Source organism: Salmo trutta, chromosome 8, assembly GCF_901001165.1.
Source record: "Salmo trutta chromosome 8, fSalTru1.1, whole genome shotgun sequence".
In the NCBI taxonomy this organism is placed as follows: Eukaryota; Metazoa; Chordata; class Actinopteri; order Salmoniformes; family Salmonidae; genus Salmo; species Salmo trutta.
Window position 1 is genome coordinate 23,599,902 of NC_042964.1, and position 20,899 is coordinate 23,620,800.

Sequence of the window (20,899 nt, forward strand, 5' to 3'; positions counted from 1 at the left end):
ATGGAAAGAATTATGTTACCAAGCAATCAATTTTGTTAGGTAAGAACTTTATTGGTCCGTTTTTGGATAGTCATACAGCCTCCCGTCAGTCCACTGTGTTGTCTTACATGGTCTTCAACAAACACTGTTGGAGAGTAGGTACCTCTTGCTGTATGTATGGTTGAAATATTCTGCACTGGAGTAGGAACATGTTAAACAGTATAATGGCTTGAGGTTAACTTTCAGCACTAGCCACATCCTAGACTATTCAGCATTTACCACCCAGACATACTTGCATTCATCTACCATAATGACTAAGGTCTCGACACATATGGTCTAACTGAACTTGTGAATAATAACTTGATTTATAAATCAGTGAAACCTGGTTGCTGTAGGCATGTCAAACACCCTACATTTATCAAATTAGCTTCCCATCTCAACCAAATGAACAGAAGTTAAAGGTGTATGAATTGTAACGTTATAGGGTGCCTTTTGACAGAATACATTAGTCAATATCTCACAACGTGGCTAAATGGCATTTATTTCAGTGGTGAATTTGCTTGGTCCTGACTGCTGGTTTACACAGGTAGGTGTAGATTTAAATAATCAACACAGTACAAAAAAAGTGCAATGCATGAATAATTGTGCCATTTCCCTATGGTTAAAAGTATGGAGAAACAAACGACAAAATGTACACACACCAAGCGAGTTGACGATGGAGCAGAAATTGGTTAAATCAATTCTAGAGATGCAACATTTACGAGTTAAGCCACAAAAGCTGCTTTAAAAAGACTGACAATCATGTAGAACGTGTTGGTAAAGAATAACAATTACTGTATGAAGTATTAGAACTAGACGAGAACACTTGTCTCTTTGGCATAGATGTGTAATACCTTTGACCAGGTGGTGTAGTGTAACAACGTGTCCTGAGAGAATCTGATGAACAATTGGAAATGAAAAGAAAAATATTTTTTGCATCTGCTGTGCTCTGATTGGAGGAGCTTGCTATCACTTGTGGACGCAGGCCAATAGGATGGCATCTTAGGTCATGAGGAGGCGGTGCACTTGCTGCAGGTGCTGCTGTGATAGGACGAGACGGTGCACCTGCTCCTGTCCCTTGGCACATGGGATGGCCACGCGCCCTATGAACACCGTACCCCCCTGCTTCTCCTCCTTGGCCTGAAAGGACAAGAGAGAAGAACAGGTCAAAGGACAACAAATACAGTCTTATGCCTAAACCAGATATATATTGTATTTATTTGAGTGCCTACAAAGTGTCTGATGTGTGTGTGTGTTACCTTGACGAAGGAGGAAATGGGGAAGGTGGCAAAGTCAGAGGAGACCTTTGCCCCAGGCTGCTGAGAAACCACATGCTCTGACACTTCACCCTGAGAGAGAGAGATGTTGTTGTGTCCATTTCCATGATAGAGAGATTAGTGGACAAAATCTGTCTGTGGTGTAGAGAAATACTATGATTATTACTAGGGGTGATCATATAAATTCAGGTCACCTTCAGTTTGTCCAGAGCGTCACTCAGAGACTGCAGACGAGCTGTCTGGTCCAGGAGCTGAGCACTCGCACTCACTGTAGGAGAAAGAGACGGTACATATTAGATTTTATTATCTAACTCAAATACACACGTACTGAAAAACAATATAAACTTTGCTACACACTCACAAAACCCTTTAGACACACACATACACACAGACCTGGTGTCTTCCTGTCACACAAAAACAAACACTCCCACCTGGAGTCTTCCCGGTGATGTCGACCACCTTAACGGCAGCGCTCATCTTGAGCAGGGTCCCCAGGAGCTGGTCTGTCTTCCTGTAGAGAGCCCCGTGGAGAGGCCCCTCAGCAGGGGGAGAGGTGGAGGCCTCTCTCAGAGGAAGCTTGGGGACGTGGAGGGGAGGGAGGGAGGCTAACTGGGCTCTCATCTTCTCTGCCTGGAGGAGAGCGATATACAGAGAGTTATCAATAGAGACAGAGACACAGTCATCAACACAGAGCTAACTACAGTCAGAAACATACATGTATACATTAAAAGGAATGGACTACTTTCAATGAACTACTAGTGAACATACGTTCCATGATAAATAGACTGTTCAATGAACTACATCAAGAAAAGCATACAACACAGACAGACTTCAATGATCTTCAAAAATACAGTTCTCGTTACTGGTAACAAGAGAAAGAATGAATCCATATTTTGATTAGGACAGAAGAGAGATGGCACTAAAAGTGACACACACAAGTCAGTTCCCTGCAGTGTTCTGACCTTCAGTCTGTTGTTCTCGTTCTTCAGGTGTTTGATGCCCAGTCTCTGGGTCTCCACCTGCTGACGGAGGAGAGGGGAGTCCACCACCTGCATCGGCCCAGACAGGCCCCCTGCTCCTGAGGCAACACCCGCTGGAGAGGAGGTAGGGAGGGGGTTGGAGGAGGAGAGAAGGGGGGATAGGGAGGGGTAAGACATTTGTAAATTAAAACAGTCAGAACATATTTAGCAGATTATAAACCCTAATCACAACATGGCTTTAGGATTGGATGATATTATGTTAGTATCGTCTATCGAGGATGATTGACAGCCATAATCGATGGTGATGTGACAGACAATACCAAGCCTATTTCAGCTTGACTGTGGCCACACAGTAAAAAGCAGAGTCAGGCAAAGCCAGCAGAGAATTTCATGGGTGACATTGAGAACATGGCCTATATATTTCTATTGGCTATAGTCAATTTAAAAAATATGTGTTATATTTGCAGAATGCAAGAGTACAACTTAGGCAGAGCCAAGAGTTTCACCAAAGCAGCGCAAAATGTCGTTCAGAAAATGTTTTGGTTTTTTCTCTCTCTCGAATGTCAGATGATCTGGGCCAATAAACAAAGTACATTTTTATAGTGGACACACTGGTATCTTATTGATTTAAAAAGACACATTTCTCTCCATTTGATATGAATATGACTTGGACTATTAAGGCACTCTTTCAGTTTAATGCATACTGGATTTCTCCCACCGCGCAGAAAGTAACGTTTTATTTGAGTAGCCTGAATTTCCTAAAAACATGGTAGGCCTGAGGTAATAATGAGAGAACAAATTTGAAAAAAACCTTAGGCTACAGTTGAGCAAAGCACTATAAGACAGACATTATGCATGAGACCCTTATCCTACTAATTGAAATATCATAAAAGCAGTATCCCTTTCCACTCACAGCCCGTCATGCGTTATACGGGTTGAAATGGCAGATTGTCATTCGCCTAAATTGGAATGCAGTGGCTGTACAGTAACACGCATACATGACGTCAGAGCTCAGGTTCTCCGCTTCACAGCGCTGTGGATTTTGACAGACAGCCGTTATAAACTTGAGCACCGCGCGTGATTAGACACCCCCCCTCCCTCCCGCTAATTGGGCTACTTTTGCACATTTGAGGGAAATGCTGTAAATCGAGAAGAGTTGATGTGTTCTGAAAGATGAGACGTTAACAATGACAATAAATACCGCTTTGATGTCACACAAGCAAACCACACACCCATGAGTCCAAATGTGCACTTTTACATTCCCATATTTGAAAACTCATGTCATTTACACTATCAACGATTGATCGACATTTGAATGCACTCGTGACTCCATTCTATGCAAACCAAAATTACAATCCGTTTGTCTGAAGTGTTTTGAAAAGCTAACACTAAGATCATATTGTAATGAAACAGCAGGGAGCAGGCCTCGAACCGTCGACCTTCAAGCCCGAGGTCCGGCGCGCTATCGACTGTGCCGCAAAAGCATGCTCAAGCGGCAGAGTCGATTTCCGCGGTTATAAACCCAGGGTCGTCACAATATTTTAGAACTTAGCTAGCCATGTTGGCAATAGAACCAGCTTTCAAATGATGCCCACCTGACCCAGATTGCAATTTATAAATGGACCATTTTTTTGGATAGCGTAACCAACAACAGTAATGTGTGATGATGGTGGGGACGCAGGGCTGTGCTCCAGACAAGTGTGCTTGCTTCAGTTCCTAAATGGCAAAGCTACGAGCTCAAAAAAAAGCACCTGATAGTTGAAGGCTCTTTCCTGGAGTCATAAAAGTGCATGGAAATTACTTAGTAACTGTGCAGTCTGGGAGAGGTGTATGGCCACTGGAAGACACCAATTAGACCGCTTTCTTATCTTGCACCTACTTCAAAAATGTCAATGAATATTCGTATTGTTACTGGATGTAACACGAGTATTTTCAGATTTCGTCATTTACAAAATGTTGTGGAAAGTACAGTAAATGTAAAATGCACATAAAATCAACAAGTCTTGTATCAGGTTGAACTATTGCGTCCTCACCTTTGGTCTGATCATTTCCTCATCTCCAGTGTTCCCTGTCAATTGCTACCATGATCGTGCATATGCTATTTATATTAGGAATATGTAAAAAATGTGGCCCTATCCATATGGATAAATTCCAGTTATGAAGTGTATTTCAGAGTTGCTTGCTCTGCAGCCCATGATGATTTTACAACCCATTACCCGACTGTTGACTGTGTGTCACTCGCTCCATTTGCATGCTTCGGCACACACAGACCGGCAGGGATGTAATGATTAATTGATACACATCGGTATGAGTGGACCAGTCGTTCCACAGGACCCATTTGGTCAGAAATGTATTCAAACGTTATGAAAATCGGCGGTTCACAAAATGTTTTCCGCTAAAATGTCTTTAAAAAAAAATACACTACATGACCAAATGAATGTGGACACGTGTTCATCGAACTCCTCATTCCAAAATCATGGCCATTAATATGGAGATGGTCCCCCCTCTTTGCTGCTATAACAGCCTCCACTGTTCTAGGAAGGATTTCCACTAGATGTTGGAACATTGCTGAAGGGACTTGCTTCCATTCAGCCACAAGAGCATTAGTGAGGTCGGACCCTGATGTTGGGTGATTAGACCTGGCTCGCAGTCATCATTCCAATTCATCCCAAAGGTGTTCGATGGGGTTGAGGTCACGGCTCTGTGCAGGCCAGTCAAGTTCTTCCACACCGATCTCAACAAACCATTTCTGTATGGACCTCGCTTTGTGCACAGGGGCATTGTCATGCTGAAACAGTAAAGGGCCTTCCCCAAACTGTTGCCACAAAGTTGGAAGCACAGAATCGTCTAGAATGTCATTGTATGTTGTGGCGTTAAGATTTCCCTTCGTTGAAACTAAGAGGCTTAGCCCGTACCATGAAAAACAGGCTTAGCCCGTACCATACCAAACTATTATTCTTCCAACAAACTTTACAGTTGGCACTATGTATTCGGGCAGGTAGTGTTCTCCTGGCATCCGCCAAACCCAGATTCGTCCGTCGGACTGCCAGATGGTGAAGCGTGAAGGACAGACAATTTTTACACACTATGCGCTCCAGCACTCGACGGTCTTGTTCTGTGAGCTTGTGTAGCCTACCACTTAGCGGCTGAGCCGTTGTTGTTCCTAGACGTTTCCACTTCACAATAACAGCACTTATAGTTGACTGGGGCAGCTCTAGCAGGGCAGAAATTTGACGAACTGACATGTTGGAAAGGTGGCATCCTATGACGGTGCCACGTTGAAAGTTACTGAGCTCTTCAGTACGGGCCATTCTTCTGCCATTGGTTTGTCTATGGAGATTGCATGGCTGTGTGCTCGATTTTACACACCTGTCAGCAACGAGTGTGGCTAAAAGAGCCGAATCCACTAATTTGAAGGGGTGTCCTCATACTTTTGTATATATAGTGTACCTCTCATCTTATACCTTCAGTGTCAAACTAAGCATGTTAATTGTGTTGACAGTCATTGATTTAAAAGTCATTTTGCATCAACCCCAGGCAGGCAATATCAGTAGCCTAGTCAAACTCTGCGATGTGTGCAGCTTTTCACGCTGACCAACAAAAAGGTAGGCCTATTCCTGATCTTGCACAAGTGAACATCACCTTCAGCATTCAAATGTTTGTAAAATAGCTTGCGCAAAATTACGCTTTATTAGTTGAGCGACAACCAATGTAATATCGTAGGTTATTTTTATCAAATGTGCTTTTGAAAATGGTGTTTTACCGGAATAAAAGTAGCATAAACTACCGCCAGAGATATCTCATCTGGCTCACATGCTGATCAGGGGCGCTTACATTCAATTTCATTTTATTGCTGAGGGTGAACCTGAACAATTAGTTTTGGTAGTTTTGCTTGAAACAAAAATCTGTATATTTTAGATATACATGGTAAAGTTGATTTCACAACGAGGACAGCAATCACCAAGTCTTGTCCAAATGTAAACTGTCTAAACCATTCAATTATGAGACGGGGTGAAATCCAAAGTTGTGCTCTATATTCATTGGCTATGTTATACCAAATGTTTCAATTCAATCTAGCTCCAACACTTTTTATCTGCTAAAATGTCAAATTAATTAGTGGGTGATGGTGATTTCAGATCAAACGTGTGGGGTCGGGGGGGGGGGGGGTTGGATGACAAAAAGCGAGCGTTGAAAAATACATTTTGAAATCAATATTATTCAATTATTGCACCCACAGTGCTCGCGCACGCCAATGAGCGTCTGCGTTGCCAATGGCTAAAATAGAAGTCAGTTCTATTTGTGACGCAGATCACGGTGCAAGTCCTGCCTCTCCCATCTCCTCATTGGTTTATAGAAGCAGGTACCCACGTGCCATCTCCTCATTGGTTATACCCACGTGGGTGACTGAAAGACGAACGAGGTCGGTGGCGGTAATGCACCTAATTTATGAAAGTTGCCAATCGCAATATAAAGTCAAGAGAAGAAAAAGCCTGGAAAGAAGAGAGATGACTAGAAACGATTTTTGTGATCGCGTTTGGTGTGGGGGGACAAAATAAATGTATGCACGATGGCGCACGCGCGCAGCCGGTTTGGGTTCCGTGTGATAGTGGGGTGGTAAGTTTCCCTTATGGCTTAGCTCAGGTGCCCTACATACAGTGGGGGAAAAAAGTATTTGATCCCCTGCTGATTTTGTACGTTTGCCCACTTACAAAGAAATGATCAGTCTACAATTTTAATGGTAGGTTTATATGAACAGTGAGAGACAGAATAACAACAACAAAAATCCTGAAAAATGCATGTCAAAAATGTTATAAATTGATTTGCATTTTAATGAGGGAAATAAGTATTTGACCCCTCTGCAAAACATGACTTAGTAATTGGTGGCAAAACCAATCACAGAGGTCAGACGTTTCTTGTAGTTGGCCACCAGGTTTGCACACATCTCAGGAGGGATTTTGTCCCACTCCTCTTTGCAGATCTTCTCCAAGTCATTAAGGTTTTGAGGCTGACGTTTGGCAACTCAAACCTTCAGCTCCCTCCACAGATTTTCTTTGGGATTAAGGTCTGGAGACTGGCTAGGCCACTCCAGAACCTTAACGTGCTTCTTCTTGATCCACTCCTTTGTTGCCTTGGCTGTGTGTTTTGGGTCATTGTCATGCTGGAATACCCATCCACGACCCATTTTCAATGCCCTGGCTGAGGGAAGGAGGTTCTCACCCAAGATTTGACAGTACATGGCCCCGTCAAATGATGCGGTGAAGTTGTGCTGTCCCCTTAGCAGAAAAACACCCCCAAAGCATAATGTTTCCACCTCCATGTTTGACGGTGGAGATGGTGTTCTTGGGGTCATAGGCAGCATTCCTCCTCCTCCAAACACGACGAGTTGAGTTGATGCCAAAGAGCTCCATTTTGGTCTCATCTGACCACAACATTTTCACCAGTTGTCCTCTGAATCATTCAGATGTTCATTGGCAAACTTCAGACGGGCATGTATATGTATTCTTGAGCAGGGGGACCTTGCGGGTGCTGCAGGATTTCAGTCCTTCACGGCGTAGTGTGTTACCAATTGTTTTCTTGGTGACTATGGTCCCAGCTGCCTTGAGATCATTGACAAGATCCTCCCGTGTAGTTCTGGGCTGATTCCTCACCGTTCTCATGATTATTGCAACTCCAAGAGGTGAGATCTTGCATGGAGCCCCAGGCTGAGTGAGATAGACAGTTCTTTTGTGTTTCTTCCATTTGCGAATAATCGCACCAAATGTTGTCACCTTCTCACCAAGCTGCTTGGCGATGGTCTTGTAGCCCATTCCAGCCTTGTGTAGGTCTACAATCTTGTCCCTGACATCCTTGGAGAGCTCTTTGGTCTTGGCCATGGTGGAGAGTTTGGAATCTGATTGATTGATTGCTTCTGTGGACAGGTGTCTTTTATACAGGTAACAAGCTGCGGTTAAGAGCACTCCCTTTAAGAGTGTGCTCCTAATCTCAGCTCGGTACCTGTATAAAAAGACACCTGGGAGCCAGAAATCTTTCTGATTGAGAGGGGGTCAAATACTTATTTCCCTCATTAAAATGCAAATCAATTTATAACATTTTTTACATGCGTTTTTCTCGATATTTTTGTTGATATTCTGTCTCTCACTGTTCAAATAAACCTACCATTAAAATTGTAGAGTGATCCTTTCTTTGTCAGTGGGCAAACGTACAAAATCAGCAGGGGATCAAATACTTTTTTCCCCCACTGTACATCATACACACACATATCACCTCAGACAGATCCAGCTCATGTTCCCCATCAGCAGCAGATTTTCATTTAGAATGGAAAGCTTGGGTGTACGCAACAAATGTCAGTGCACCGAATGGTACCGCATCGAACCGTTCCTCTAATCAAACCAATCGCTTCAAACTAAAACATATATCGCTCATGTATCGTATCGGAGCCAATGTATCTAGGTAGGTATCGAAACGTCTTGAAAATGGAAAGACGCACATCCCTACAGACAGGCCTACACACCTCTTTCGTGCCACCAGAATGGAATAGGGCAGGCTGCTGGAAAAGATTTAGCTCCAATAATTTGCTTTTGTCAATGTCATGATAACCCTGTCCCTCCTGTAGCATGCGAGCTCGCAGTCTTTTTTTAAACATTTTACATTAGTATTTGACATTTTTGGGATAGCCGCTAGGAGGCGATAACACTGTCTATCGGGCGATTTTCTAAGTACAAATTCACGACTAAAGTTGATTTCGGCCAAACCCTACATGGCTTTTTACATGTCAATCTTCTGAACCAGCTTCATCAGAATATGAGTGATGGTATAACGTGAGGTATAAGGTGCGTTATATAGGTATAAAAGGCGTGCGAGGTATCAAAAGACTCATGAGATTCACCTCCGGCGGTTCCTGAGATGATGGATGCGATGCCAGAGGCAGGCGGGGCCCTGAGGCCCTCGATGGTCACCTTTGACTGGTTGGAGAGACGCTGCTTCAGCTCCGCTTTCTCTGCCTCCAGCTGGTCGATGTCTGCCTGCAGGGCGTCCATGGTCTCCTCAAACTCCCTGGGTTGGGGAGGGAGATATGGATGGAGGGATGTAGAGGGGGGGAGTGAAAAAAAAAAAAAAACATAGGTTATACACAAATACTTGATCAATGTAATACATTTACTATGTGAATTAAAATAATGGCCTCTCCTGGCTCTACAGCAGGCAACAATGCAAAAACACTTATATTAGGTGAAAATATGCCATCTACCATCTTCACCCATAATCCTCTCTTACGTCTCCCATATGTTGATCTGAAAGGCACTGGGATAGGAGAATGCAAAATTCATTGCACACAACTATACACAGACGGAAGTGTCCTGATTCTACAACATCCTCATTCCTTCCTTAATTAGTCCCGCAGCCACCGTGTTCCCCAGTCCTACTTCTCTTTCTTCTTGAGCAGGGCGAGGGTCTCATCCAGTTTGGTCTGGATCTTCTCCACGCGTTCGTCTGCATCTTTAGTGGACGTATCCAGCTTCTTCTCTAGCAGGCTGAGACGGACGTGGGCCTCACTCAACTCCTCTCCCTGGGTTAGAGAGACAGGAAGGTGGGAGAGAGACGGAGAGTGAGTGAGAGTGTGCGAGTGTGCGAGTGTGTGTGTGTATAAGAAAAAGTGCAAGGGTGAGAATAACCGTGTGCAACTTTGTGTGTGCGAGAGAGAAAGGAGAGACATGTCCGTACCTTGATCTTGAGGGACTTCTTGAGCTCCTTGATGACGGTGTCTCTGTCCTCCAGTTTGACTCCCAGACCCTCTGCGTCAGTGATCTCTGCCCTGAGGGCCACTGCACGAGCCTCTACCGGGGGAGTCTATGCAGGGAGGGGGGGGAGAGAGTGACGGGAAGAAACAGGAAGGGGATGAACTGTGAATGTCAATTAAATGGGGCAAAAGTGCTACAGACGTAACATTCTTAGTTTTGAAAAGGTTAGAAAATTTGAAGAAATTCAGTCTCCAGCCATACCTCCCACCTAGAGTCATACTCCCGTACATACCTTTCCCTGTGGTCGCTCGGCGTCATACTCTCCCTCCTGCATGGCGGTAGCCATCTTGTTCATGGTGGAGATGACAGAGCTGCAGGACTGACGTAGACACTCATGGGGGTTCAGGCCATGGGACCCATACACCTGGAGAGGAGGGAGAGACAGAGACTGTCAGAGTGTTTGAAGGGGTCAGTTTGATCAAGACAGAATCACTACTCTTGATCACAAAGTAGTTATTTGGGACGTAAGGTGATAGTTTATTATTGTTATTCTTTTTATTGTAATTTCCCCCCATTTTTCTCCTCAATTTCGTGATACCAAATTGGTAGTTACGATCTTGTCTCATCGCTGCAACTCGCCAACCAGCTCGGGAAAGGCGAAGGTCGAGACATGCGTCCTCCAAAACATGACCCGCCGAGCCACGCTGCTTCTTCACACAATGCTCCCTTAACCAGGAAGCCAGCCGCACCAATGTGTCAGAGGAAACACCTTTCGACTGACGACTGAAGTCAGATTGTGCAGGAGCCCAGACCGCCACAAGGAGTCACTAGAGCGCAATGAGACAAGGAAAGTCCCACGGCCAAACTCTCTCCTAATCTGGACGGTGCTGGGCCAATTGTGCGCCGCCCTATGGGGCTCCAGGTCACGGATCAAACCCCAGACTGTAGTGGCGCCTCAGATCTGCAATGCATTGCCTTAGACCGCTGCGCCACTCAGGAGTCCCTCAAGGGGATTTTTAATATTAGATCAATGATTCCGTGCAATCCAACTGCAATTTAGTCAATAGCAAAAATGCAATGATCAGTCTATGTTCAATTTATATTCAGTATATGGTCACAGTACCTGTTCAACAGCCTTGAAGGCCACGTCCTCCAGTTGGAGGGAGTTGAGCCCCTCCTGTTCCCCTAGAGGGGCGACCATCTGCGCCCCCGCCGCAGCTACCTCCTGTAGCACGGCAACCACCCGCGTCAGCTGACGCCTGCTCTCCGTTAGAGTCTCTGACACCTGCCATTGGTCCACAGAACTGTCAGTCAAATTCTCATGTAGTAGTCCCGGTTCCACAAATGCAAAGTTGAGTTGCATTACTGTACTTTATGAGCTACTGTAAACACTTGGCTCTGCGCTCCAAACGCCAGCACAGTGGGTTTGGGTTAGCTGCAAGACCTAAGAAATGTTTGATGTCGCTGCACTAGGCACATACCGGTGCGCCAAAGGCCAAAGCGGCGGGCACCCCTGGTACGTCGGTCCCTGGCATCCTGCGTCTGATCTTCTTGCAGAACTGTTTGATGTCGCTGCAGGAGGTAAATAACAAAAATATAAATTGAGATAAATTGATCTACATAGAAATTATATATTAGTATTGTATTAGACCTGCAGGATGTGTCTAGGTCCTTCAGCAGGATGTTCAGGTCAGCCCCCTCCTGCCCCGGCTGCAGGAAGGCCCTGAGACGCACCACCTCAGCCCCCATACAGTCCAACGCACTCTGGATGAACTGGAGGTCAGAGTTCAAAGGTCAGAGGTCAAATTCGGTTCTGTGTTAACTGAATTCAGGGAAGATATGTTTGTAATAGGCTACAAGGGTATTTTCTTTTTTCAAATATAGTCTTTCTAGTAATTGTATAAGAAAATAACGTTTTTCTTAATAAAATGTAATAGTGCTTTTGTTGATGAAGGATGGTTGTACCTTGATGTGATCAGCCAGCTGCACGGTGCAATCTTCAGTCTGCTCAGCCAGGTGAATGCTGTACAGTTGCTGCAAAATAAAAGAGATTAGTCAATGAGTGGCTTACAAGGCCTTACTCATAGCATTGATTAACTTAATAGTATGTCAGTGCTGAGGTGTGTGTAGAGTTGAGAGAATGAGCACAATTCAGTGGACAGAGCGTGTGGAGTGTTCTGTCAAAAGTGGTCAAGTAACTAGCCAAATAATGGTATGGTGAAGCAATAGTACGTCTTGGTCCTAGTTCTTTCTCAAGAGTGTACAGCATGTGCAGTCAATTGTGTGTTGTATATTGAGTGTCAACAAGAGTTTGTGTGTGTTCTCTGTCGCGAGTGTTCAGGGTGTGTATGAAGTGTGTATTGCCTACCTGGTAGTACTTGATGGCCTTGGTGAGAGGCTCCACGTGTACAGTCTCATCCAGCTGGTCTTTGTGCAGCAGGTCTATAAAGAAGTCTAGGGAACGCTCATGGACACTCATCTCTGAGTAGAGAGTCCCCATCCGCTTATACACCTCCACACTGCAGCTGTTCAGAGATCTGAGGGAGAGGGGAGAAAGAAGGAAATGTGGGTCTCTCGTGTGTTCGCACGTGGCAAGCGTTTGTCCATCCACTCTGCCAAAACAGTACAAAGTTAGTCACTCACCCATATAGATAACTTACCAGGTCTTGAAGTCGCCTAGGCTAGCTAGTGCTGGTCAACTTTTCTCACCAATTAGTTTCAGCTGGCTGGTGTGTAACCGTGGTAAAGTTGGTTTGACATTGGACAGCCTATCTCTGGGGCTAGTTATGGATCGGAAATAAATTAACACAATGTAAATGTTGCACATCTTTTAGTTCTCATTAAATGCTATTAATATTTGTATATGCATTTCTACAATTTATAGTTGGTTTGAGGTTTTTAAGTCATTGAAATTTGGAGCTATTAACCTTTTAATATATTGTCCAATATTGTGTAATTTACTGATGGTCCCCAACTACCCCCATAGGGATATCGAATGTCAAACCATATTGACCATGAACATTAAGATCGGGCCGTGTGCAGCTGCACTCCAAATTGATGCTTACTTGTGTGCTGCCAGCTGTGTGCAGGATTGAAATAAACCCAACCCAAGAAAAACTGTTACCCTTCATTCTGTGACATGCCATTTTTTCCTATCACCTTGCAAATCTGTTTTGGACGAGACCGACTTCATGACCAAAACGATCCTATTTACACGTTGTAGTCCATTTTTACACTAGAATAAATGTTTCTGACTCATATCGATGCTACATAGGCCATTTTAAAAACGAGAAGTTGCTTTTTAGGGGCATTCCCTCTTTAAAGAACATGGCACTGCTTGATTTCCCCTTGCTCGATAATCATTAGATGTACTCTATAGGAAAACAAGTGTGATCAGGCAGGCGAGAGAAAGCAGCCACTTCAATATGCTGTTACTATCTTAGAAGTATAAGTGAGATTATAAACTGGGTGGTTCGAGTGCTGAATGCTGATTGGCTGACAACCATGGTATATCAGACCGTATACCACAGGTATGACAAAGAAAATATTTGTACTGCTCTAATTGCGTTGGTAACCAGTTTATAATAGCAATAAGGCACCTCTGGGGTTTGTGGTATGTGACCAATATACCACGGCTAAGGGCTGTATCCAGGAACTCCGTTTTGCCCTTAGCCGTGGTATATTGACCATATTGCTTAAATTCTATCCTCCTTACTGTTCATATTTGTGCAGCATGGCCTGTAGCAGGGTTAGAGAATACACCAGTCCAGAGGCAAAGCTGAGCTGTTCTCCAAGTGGTCCTCTCATCTTCATCCCAGTCCTCTCCACTGGGTTACCATTCAGATCAAACTTCTCTTGGGCCTGCTTGCTGATCAACTCAGCCTACAGAGAGGGAGGAACACACACATTATGCACACTCACACACATTCCTCGTCAAATTCTGAGCTTGTAATACTAATCAACTGGAATACACACACAATACCTTGCAAATGAGTCTTGGTATGAGCAAGAGCACCAGAATACAGTCGTGGTCTCCTCCATGACGCAGGAAGGAGTCGGGCATGAAGGAGGTGAGGAGAGACACATGTCTGTTGGCCTGGCCCACCTCCATCTTCCTCAGCTCCATCTCGATGGCCTGGGGAGACACACGTTAATAGGATAAACATGTTATTTGTTGTTGTAATGGTATAATCTCACACATCCTGCAATAACAGGCCTTTAAACTACTACATTCACTGATAAATATTTGATGTAAAAAAAATACATAAAAAACGGTGATCTGGTGGTCCCTGTAAAGGAACCACTGCACTAAACTGTATGTATGTGGGACACTTTCTTACCTTGGCGTAGGCCTTGGTCTCAGCAAACTTGATCTTGAAGTCAAACAGCTCAGCAGGAGGCTGTTGGACCTGCTCTGCATTGGCATTCTGAGCAATGGTCAGCTCCCTGTTGGTATCCTAAACACACAATTCATATACAAATAACCAAAATAAACCAGTCAGCTAACAAGACCTTTCCCATTTTGCCTAAAGGCTGATGTATTCAGGACGTCAGTAAAACCCTGACTGAGACAAACAAAGTACACAGAATCTTTTTATTTGTAATTTTTTTTAAACTATTAACAACGATAGTGTTTTTAAGTGTCCTTCTTCCGATTGCACGTTGTATGACACTACACTGAAACAATGAATTCAAACTCTATACCTGTAGGCTGGTGGTGAGCTCGCGATACTTGTTAATGGTCTGCTGATAGTCAGCCACGGTCTCCTGAGCGGCCTCCACCCTCTTCTGGGCCTCTCTCACCCTGGCCCCGTTCAGGTCCAGCTGCTCCCTCAGCTCCATCTCCGTCTCCCTGCTGTTCTCCTGCAGCTCGTCATTCATCTCGTTGATCGCTTCCTGGAATAGGTCAGAGGTGGTAGGGTGTCTTACGTGGTGGTGTGGTGAGTATTGAGTGGACAGGGTTCAAACACAAAGGGGTGTATCTCCGTCTCTAAAACAGTGTCCTTACCAATATAGTGTGCGCACATCAGGGGCATAGCGTTGACACAGAGTTGGTTATTTAAAACATGCCAACAGAGTTGGTATGGGTGTGTGAACTCAACAAATCACTGACTACTCAAACCATACAAAGTAACAGGGTTGACATTGATATTAAGGTAACGGGGTTACATTGATATTAAGGTAACAGCGTTGACATGAAGGTAACAGGGTTGACAGGAGTACTGATTTGAACTCACCAGGTCTGTGACAGTCTCTCTGAGCTCTCGGACTTTCTCCTCCAGGTCCAGATTCCTCTCAGTCAGAGTCTCCACCATCTCCTCTGCTCCGAGAGCAGCATCAACCTAGGACACACAACAACATCTCAATTATATAGAACTTTTTCCAAATACGTATGTTGCAAAGCTCTTAAAACCTGTTGGGGCTAGGGGGCAGTATTTTCACGGCCGGATAAAAAAACGTACCCGATTTAAACTGGTTACTACTCTTTTCCAGAAACGAGAATATGCATCTAATTAGTATATTTGGATAGAAAACACTCTAAAGTTTCTAAAACTGTTTGAATGGTGTCTGTGAATATAACAGAACTCATATGGCAGGCCAAAACCTGAGAAGATTCCATACAGGAAGTGGCCTGTCTGACAATTTCTGGTCCTTCTGTTGCCTCTCTATCAAAAATACAGTATCTCTGCTGTTACGTGACAATTTCTAAGGCTTCCATTGGCTCTCTGAAGGCGCCAGAAAGTGGATTGGGGTGTCTGCTGTCTCTGGGCAAAGTATAGGAACTCTGTTTGTGAGTGGTCAGCCTAGTGGCTCAGAGACAGGAGATGCGCGGGCACAAGACTACTCCATTCTTTTCTTCACCTGTTTGATTGAATACAAGGATGTCCGGTTGGAATATTATCGGTTGGAATATAATCGCATAAAAATTGATTTTAAACAGCGTTTGACATGCTTCTAAGTACGGTAATGGAACATTTTGAATTTTTTTGTCACGAAATGCGCCCGCGCGTCACCCTTCGGATACTTACCTGAAAGCACGAACAAAACGGAGCTATTTGAATATAACTATGGATTATTTGGGACCAAAACAACATTTGTTGTTGAAGTAGAAGTCCTGGGAGTGCATTTTGACGAAGAACAGCAAAGGTAATCCAATTTTTGTAATAGTAATTCTGAGTTTACTGAGCCTCGACGTTGGCGGGTGTCTGAATAGCTAGCCTTGATGGCCGAGCTATGTACTCAGAATATTGCAAAATGTGCTTTCGCCGAAAAGCTATTTTAAAATCTGACACCGCGATTGCATAAAGGAGTTCTGTATCTATAATTCTTAAAATAATTGTTATGTATTTTGTCAACGTTTATCATGAGTAATTTAGTAAATTCACCGGAAGTTTTCGGTGTGTATGCTAGTTCTGAACATCACATGCTAATGTAAAAAGCTGTTTTTTGATATAAATATGAACTTGATTGAACAAGACATGCATGCATTGTATAACATAATGTCCTAGGAGTGTCATCTGATGATCATCAAAGGTTAGTGCTGCATTTAGCTGTGGTTTTGGTTTTTGTGACATATATGCTTGCTTTGAAAATGGCTGTGTGATTATTTTTGGCAGGGTACTCTCCTGACATAAGCTAATGTTTTGCTTTCGCTGTAAAGCCTTTTTGAAATCGGACAGTGTGGTTAGATTAACGAGAGTCTTGTCTTTCAAATGGTGTAAAATAGTCATATGTTTGAGAAATTGAAGTTATAGCATTTGAGGTATTTGTATTTCACGTCCCACTGGCCCAGACAGGTTAAAAGCAAACTAGGCATATACAACAACAAAAAATACACATACAGATAAGAGTAATCCGTAGTGACACTAGCTTAGAAAAACTTCCTAGGTTGTTGTTGGAGATCATTAGGTAACCTCAAATTGCAACATCACCTCATGTAGTATACAGTGCATTCGGAAAGTATTCAGACCCTGTTATAGCCTTATTCTAAAATTGATTAAATAACAAAAATGTTCCTCAATCGACACACAACACCACATAATCACAAGGTGAAAATAGTTATTTTTATTTTTATTTTGGCAAATGTATTTAAAAAATAAATTAAAAAATATGAGAAATACCTTATTTACATAAGTATTCAGACCCTTTGCTATGAGACTAGAAATGTAGCTCAGGTGCATCCTGTTTCCATTGATCATCCTTGAAATGTTTCTACAACTTGATTGGCAAATTCAATTGATTGGACATGATTTGGAAAAGCACACACCTGTCTATATAAGGTCCTACAGTTGACAGTGCATGTCAGAGAAAAAACCAAGCCATGAGGTCAAAGGAATTGTCCATAGAGCTCTGAGACAGGATTGTGTCGAGGCACAGATCTGGGGAAGGGTACCAAAACAATTCTGCAGCATTGAAGGTCCCCAAGAACACAGTGGCCGCCAACATTCTAAAATGGAAGATTTTTGAAAACACCAAACTCTTCCTAGAGCTGGCCACCAGGCCAAACTGAGCAATCAGGGGAGAAGGGCCTTCGTCAGGGAGGTGACCAAGAACCCAATGGTCACTCTGACAGAGCTCTAAAATTCCTCTGTGGAGATGGGAGAACCTTCCAGAAGGACAACCATCTCTGCAGCACTTCGCAAATCAGACCTTCATGGTAGAGTGGCCAGAAGGAATCCACTCCTCGGTAAAAGGCACATGACAGCCCGGTTGGAGTTTGCCAAAAGGAACCCAAAGGACTCAGACCATGAGAAACAAGATTCTCTGGTCGGATGAAACCAAGATTGAACACTTTGGCCTGAATACCAAGCGTCATGTCCGGAGGAAACCTGGCACCATCTGTACGGTGAAGCATAGTGGTGGCAACATCATGCTGTGTGGATGTTTTTCAGCGGCAAGGACTGGGAGAATTGTCTGGATCGAGGGAAAGATGAACGGAGCAAAGTACAGAAAGATCCTTGATGAAAACTTGCTCCAGAGCATTCAGGACCTCAGACTGGGGCGAAGGTTCACCTTCCAACCGGACAACAACCCTAAGCACACAGTCAAGACAACGCAGGAGGGTCTTCGGGACAAGTCTCTGAATGTCCTTGAGTGGCCCAGCCAGAGCCCGGACTTGAACCCTATGAAAAATCTCGAGAGACCTGAAAATAGCTGGTCAGCAACAGAGCTTGAGAGGATCTGCAGAGAAGAATGGGAGAAACTCCCCAAATACAGGTGTGTCAAGCTTGTAGCGTCATACCTGAGAAGACTCAAGGCTGTAATCGCTGCCAAAAATGCTTCAACAAAGCACTGAGTAAAGGATACTTATTTAAATGTGATATTTCTGTTAATTTTTTATACATTTGCAAAATGTCTAAAAACCTGTTTTTGCTTTGTCATTATGGGGTATTGTGTGTAGATTGAGGGAAAAAACGATTTAATCAATTTTAAGGCTGTAACATAATACAATGGGGAAAAAGTATAGGGGTCTGAATACTTTCCGAATGCCCGCGCGTGCGCACACACACACACACACAAACACAACCATTCAAAAGTTTGGGTCACTTAGAAATTCCCTTGTTTTTGAAAGAAAAGCACATTTTTTGTCTATTAAAATAACATCAAATTGATCAGAAATATAGTGAAGACAATGTTAATGTTGTAAATTACTACTGCAGCTGGAAACGGCAGATTTTTTATGGAATATCTACATAGGCGTAAAGAGGCCCATTACCAGCAACCATCACTCCTGTATTCGAATGGCACGTTGTGTAGCTAATCCAAGTTGATCATTTTAAAAGGCTAATTGATCATTAGAAAACCTTTTGCAATTATGTTAGCACAGCTGAAAACTGTTGTTTTGATTAAAGAAGCAATAAAACTGGCCTTCTTTAGACTAGTTGAGTATCTGGAGCATCAACATTTGTGGGTTCGATTACAGGCTCAAAATGGCCAGAAACAAATTACTTTTCTTTTGAAACTCGTCAGTCTATTCTTGTTCTGAGAAAAGAAGGCTATTCCATTCAAGAAATTGCCAAGAAACTGAAGATCTCGTACAACGCTGTGTACTACTCCCTTAACAGAACAGCGCAAACGGGCTCTAACATGAATAGAAAGAGTGGGAGGCCCCGGTGCACAACTGAGCAAGAGAACAAGTGCATCAGTGTCTAGTTTGAGAAACAGACGCCTCACAAGTCCTCAACTGGCAGCTTCATTAAATAGCCCCCGCAAAACAGCTCTGGGTCTTCCATTCCTGTGGCGATCCTCATGAGAGCCAGTTTCGTCATAGCGCTTGATGGTTTTTGCAACTGCACTTGAAGAAACTTTCAAAGTTCTTGAAATTTTACGGATCGACTGACCTTCCTGTCTTAAAGTAATGATGAACTGTCCTTTCTCTTTGCTTATTTCAGCTGTTCCTGCCATAATATGGACTTGGTCTTTTACCAAATAGGGCTATATTCTGTATACCACCTCTACCTTGTCACAACACAACTGATTGGCTCAAACGCATTAAGGAGGAAAGAAATTCCACAAATGAACCTTTTACAAGGCACACCTGTTAATTGAAATGCATTCCAGGAGACTACCTCATGAAGCTGGTTGAGAGAATACCAAGAGTGTGCAAAGCTGTCATCAAGGCAAACGGTGGCTACTTTGAAGAATCTCAAATATAAAATACATTTTGATTTGTTTATCACTTTTTTGGTTACTACATGATTCCATGTGCTATTTCATAGTTTTGATGTCTTCACTATTATTCTACAATGTAGACAATAGTAAAAAAATAAAAGAAAAACCCTTGAATGAGTAGGTGTCCAACTGTTTGACTGGTACTAATACATGAACAAATTAAACTGGCTGACTAACCTGCTCCTTCAGCTCATCAACGGTGGCCTCAGCCTGCTTCATCTCCTCCTGTAGCTTCTCCTTCTGGGTCCTCAGAGTCTCCAGCTCTCCATTCTTCTTCTCCATTTGCTTCTGGAGCTTCACATGCTCCTGCTTCTCAGAGGAAGACAGGTCACGCATCCTGGGAGGAGAGATAGTTACGTTAAAGCTCAAACCAAAGGGAAACATTATGGGTTGGTTTTCTGGACACAGATTAAAACGAATCCTTGAGTAAAATGCATGTTCATCGGAGTTGGGTGTTTTAAAAAACACACTCACCTGACCAGAGCCTCTTTCAGTCTGCTGTTCTGCTCCTCCAGCTGCTTGACATGGTAACTGGAGGCAGCTCCATCAGAACCTGGTGAAGAAATGCAATTAGGTTACATCTCAACTTGCCAAGCAATACTGATAAATCCTCTTAAATTATAGCTACTATGTTTGTTTGCCTGTCTAAGGAAGTCTCAAGGTTTTGCTCACCTGAGGTAGAGTCTCATGATAAGCTGTAGACCACACTATCTGTATTCGTAGCTGTCTACATACCACCACAGACCAATGCTGGCACTAAAACCGCACTCAATCAACTGTATACCGCCATAAGCAAACAGGAAAACGCTTATCCAGAGGCGGCACTCCTAGTGGCCGGGGACTTTAATGCAGGGAAACTTAAATCCCTTTTACCTAATTTCTATCAGCATGTTAAATGTGCAACCAGAGGGAAAAATATTCAAGACCACCTTTACTCCACACACAGAGACGCGTACAAAGCTCTCCCTGTCCTCCATTTGGTAAATCTGACCATAATTCTATACTCCCGATTCCTGCTTACAAGCAAAAATTCAATCAGGAAACACCAGTGACTTGGTCAATAAAAAAGTGGTCAGATGAAGCAGATGCTAAACTACAGGACTGTTTTGCTAGCACAGACTGGAATTTGTTCCGGGATTCTTCCGATGGCATTGAGGAGTACACAACATCAGTCACTGGCTTTATCAATAAGTGCATCGAGGACGTCGTCCCCACA

The 20,899-nt window shown here is 43.5% G+C and overlaps 1 protein-coding gene across 6 annotated transcripts in view; it reads right to left on the minus strand.

The window, feature by feature from the left end:
• Window positions 1-30: 30 nt before the first annotated feature.
• LOC115198545 (dynactin subunit 1) overlaps window positions 31-20,899 on the minus strand; it is a 33,493-nt gene continuing 12,624 nt past the window's right edge. For 4 of the 6 annotated variants that reach the window (XM_029760549.1, XM_029760550.1, XM_029760548.1 and 1 more), the window contains 21 exons: window positions 20,158-20,236; window positions 19,861-20,020; window positions 15,249-15,353; window positions 14,716-14,907; window positions 14,352-14,468; window positions 13,994-14,146; window positions 13,727-13,893; window positions 12,380-12,548; window positions 11,977-12,045; window positions 11,663-11,784; window positions 11,493-11,583; window positions 11,135-11,296; window positions 10,304-10,435; window positions 9,995-10,120; window positions 9,697-9,839; window positions 9,162-9,328; window positions 2,258-2,388; window positions 1,724-1,925; window positions 1,490-1,563; window positions 1,278-1,367; window positions 31-1,158 (listed from right to left, as the gene is read on the minus strand). In XM_029760549.1, coding sequence (XP_029616409.1) covers window positions 1,021-1,158; window positions 1,278-1,367; window positions 1,490-1,563; window positions 1,724-1,925; window positions 2,258-2,388; window positions 9,162-9,328; window positions 9,697-9,839; window positions 9,995-10,120; window positions 10,304-10,435; window positions 11,135-11,296; window positions 11,493-11,583; window positions 11,663-11,784; window positions 11,977-12,045; window positions 12,380-12,548; window positions 13,727-13,893; window positions 13,994-14,146; window positions 14,352-14,468; window positions 14,716-14,907; window positions 15,249-15,353; window positions 19,861-20,020; window positions 20,158-20,236 — 2,789 coding nt within the window. In that variant the 3' untranslated portion in view covers window positions 31-1,020. The remainder of the gene's footprint in view (window positions 1,159-1,277; window positions 1,368-1,489; window positions 1,564-1,723; window positions 1,926-2,257; window positions 2,389-9,161; window positions 9,329-9,696; window positions 9,840-9,994; window positions 10,121-10,303; window positions 10,436-11,134; window positions 11,297-11,492; window positions 11,584-11,662; window positions 11,785-11,976; window positions 12,046-12,379; window positions 12,549-13,726; window positions 13,894-13,993; window positions 14,147-14,351; window positions 14,469-14,715; window positions 14,908-15,248; window positions 15,354-19,860; window positions 20,021-20,157; window positions 20,237-20,899) is intronic. The other 2 variants (XM_029760551.1, XM_029760546.1) reach the window with 1 other exon arrangement.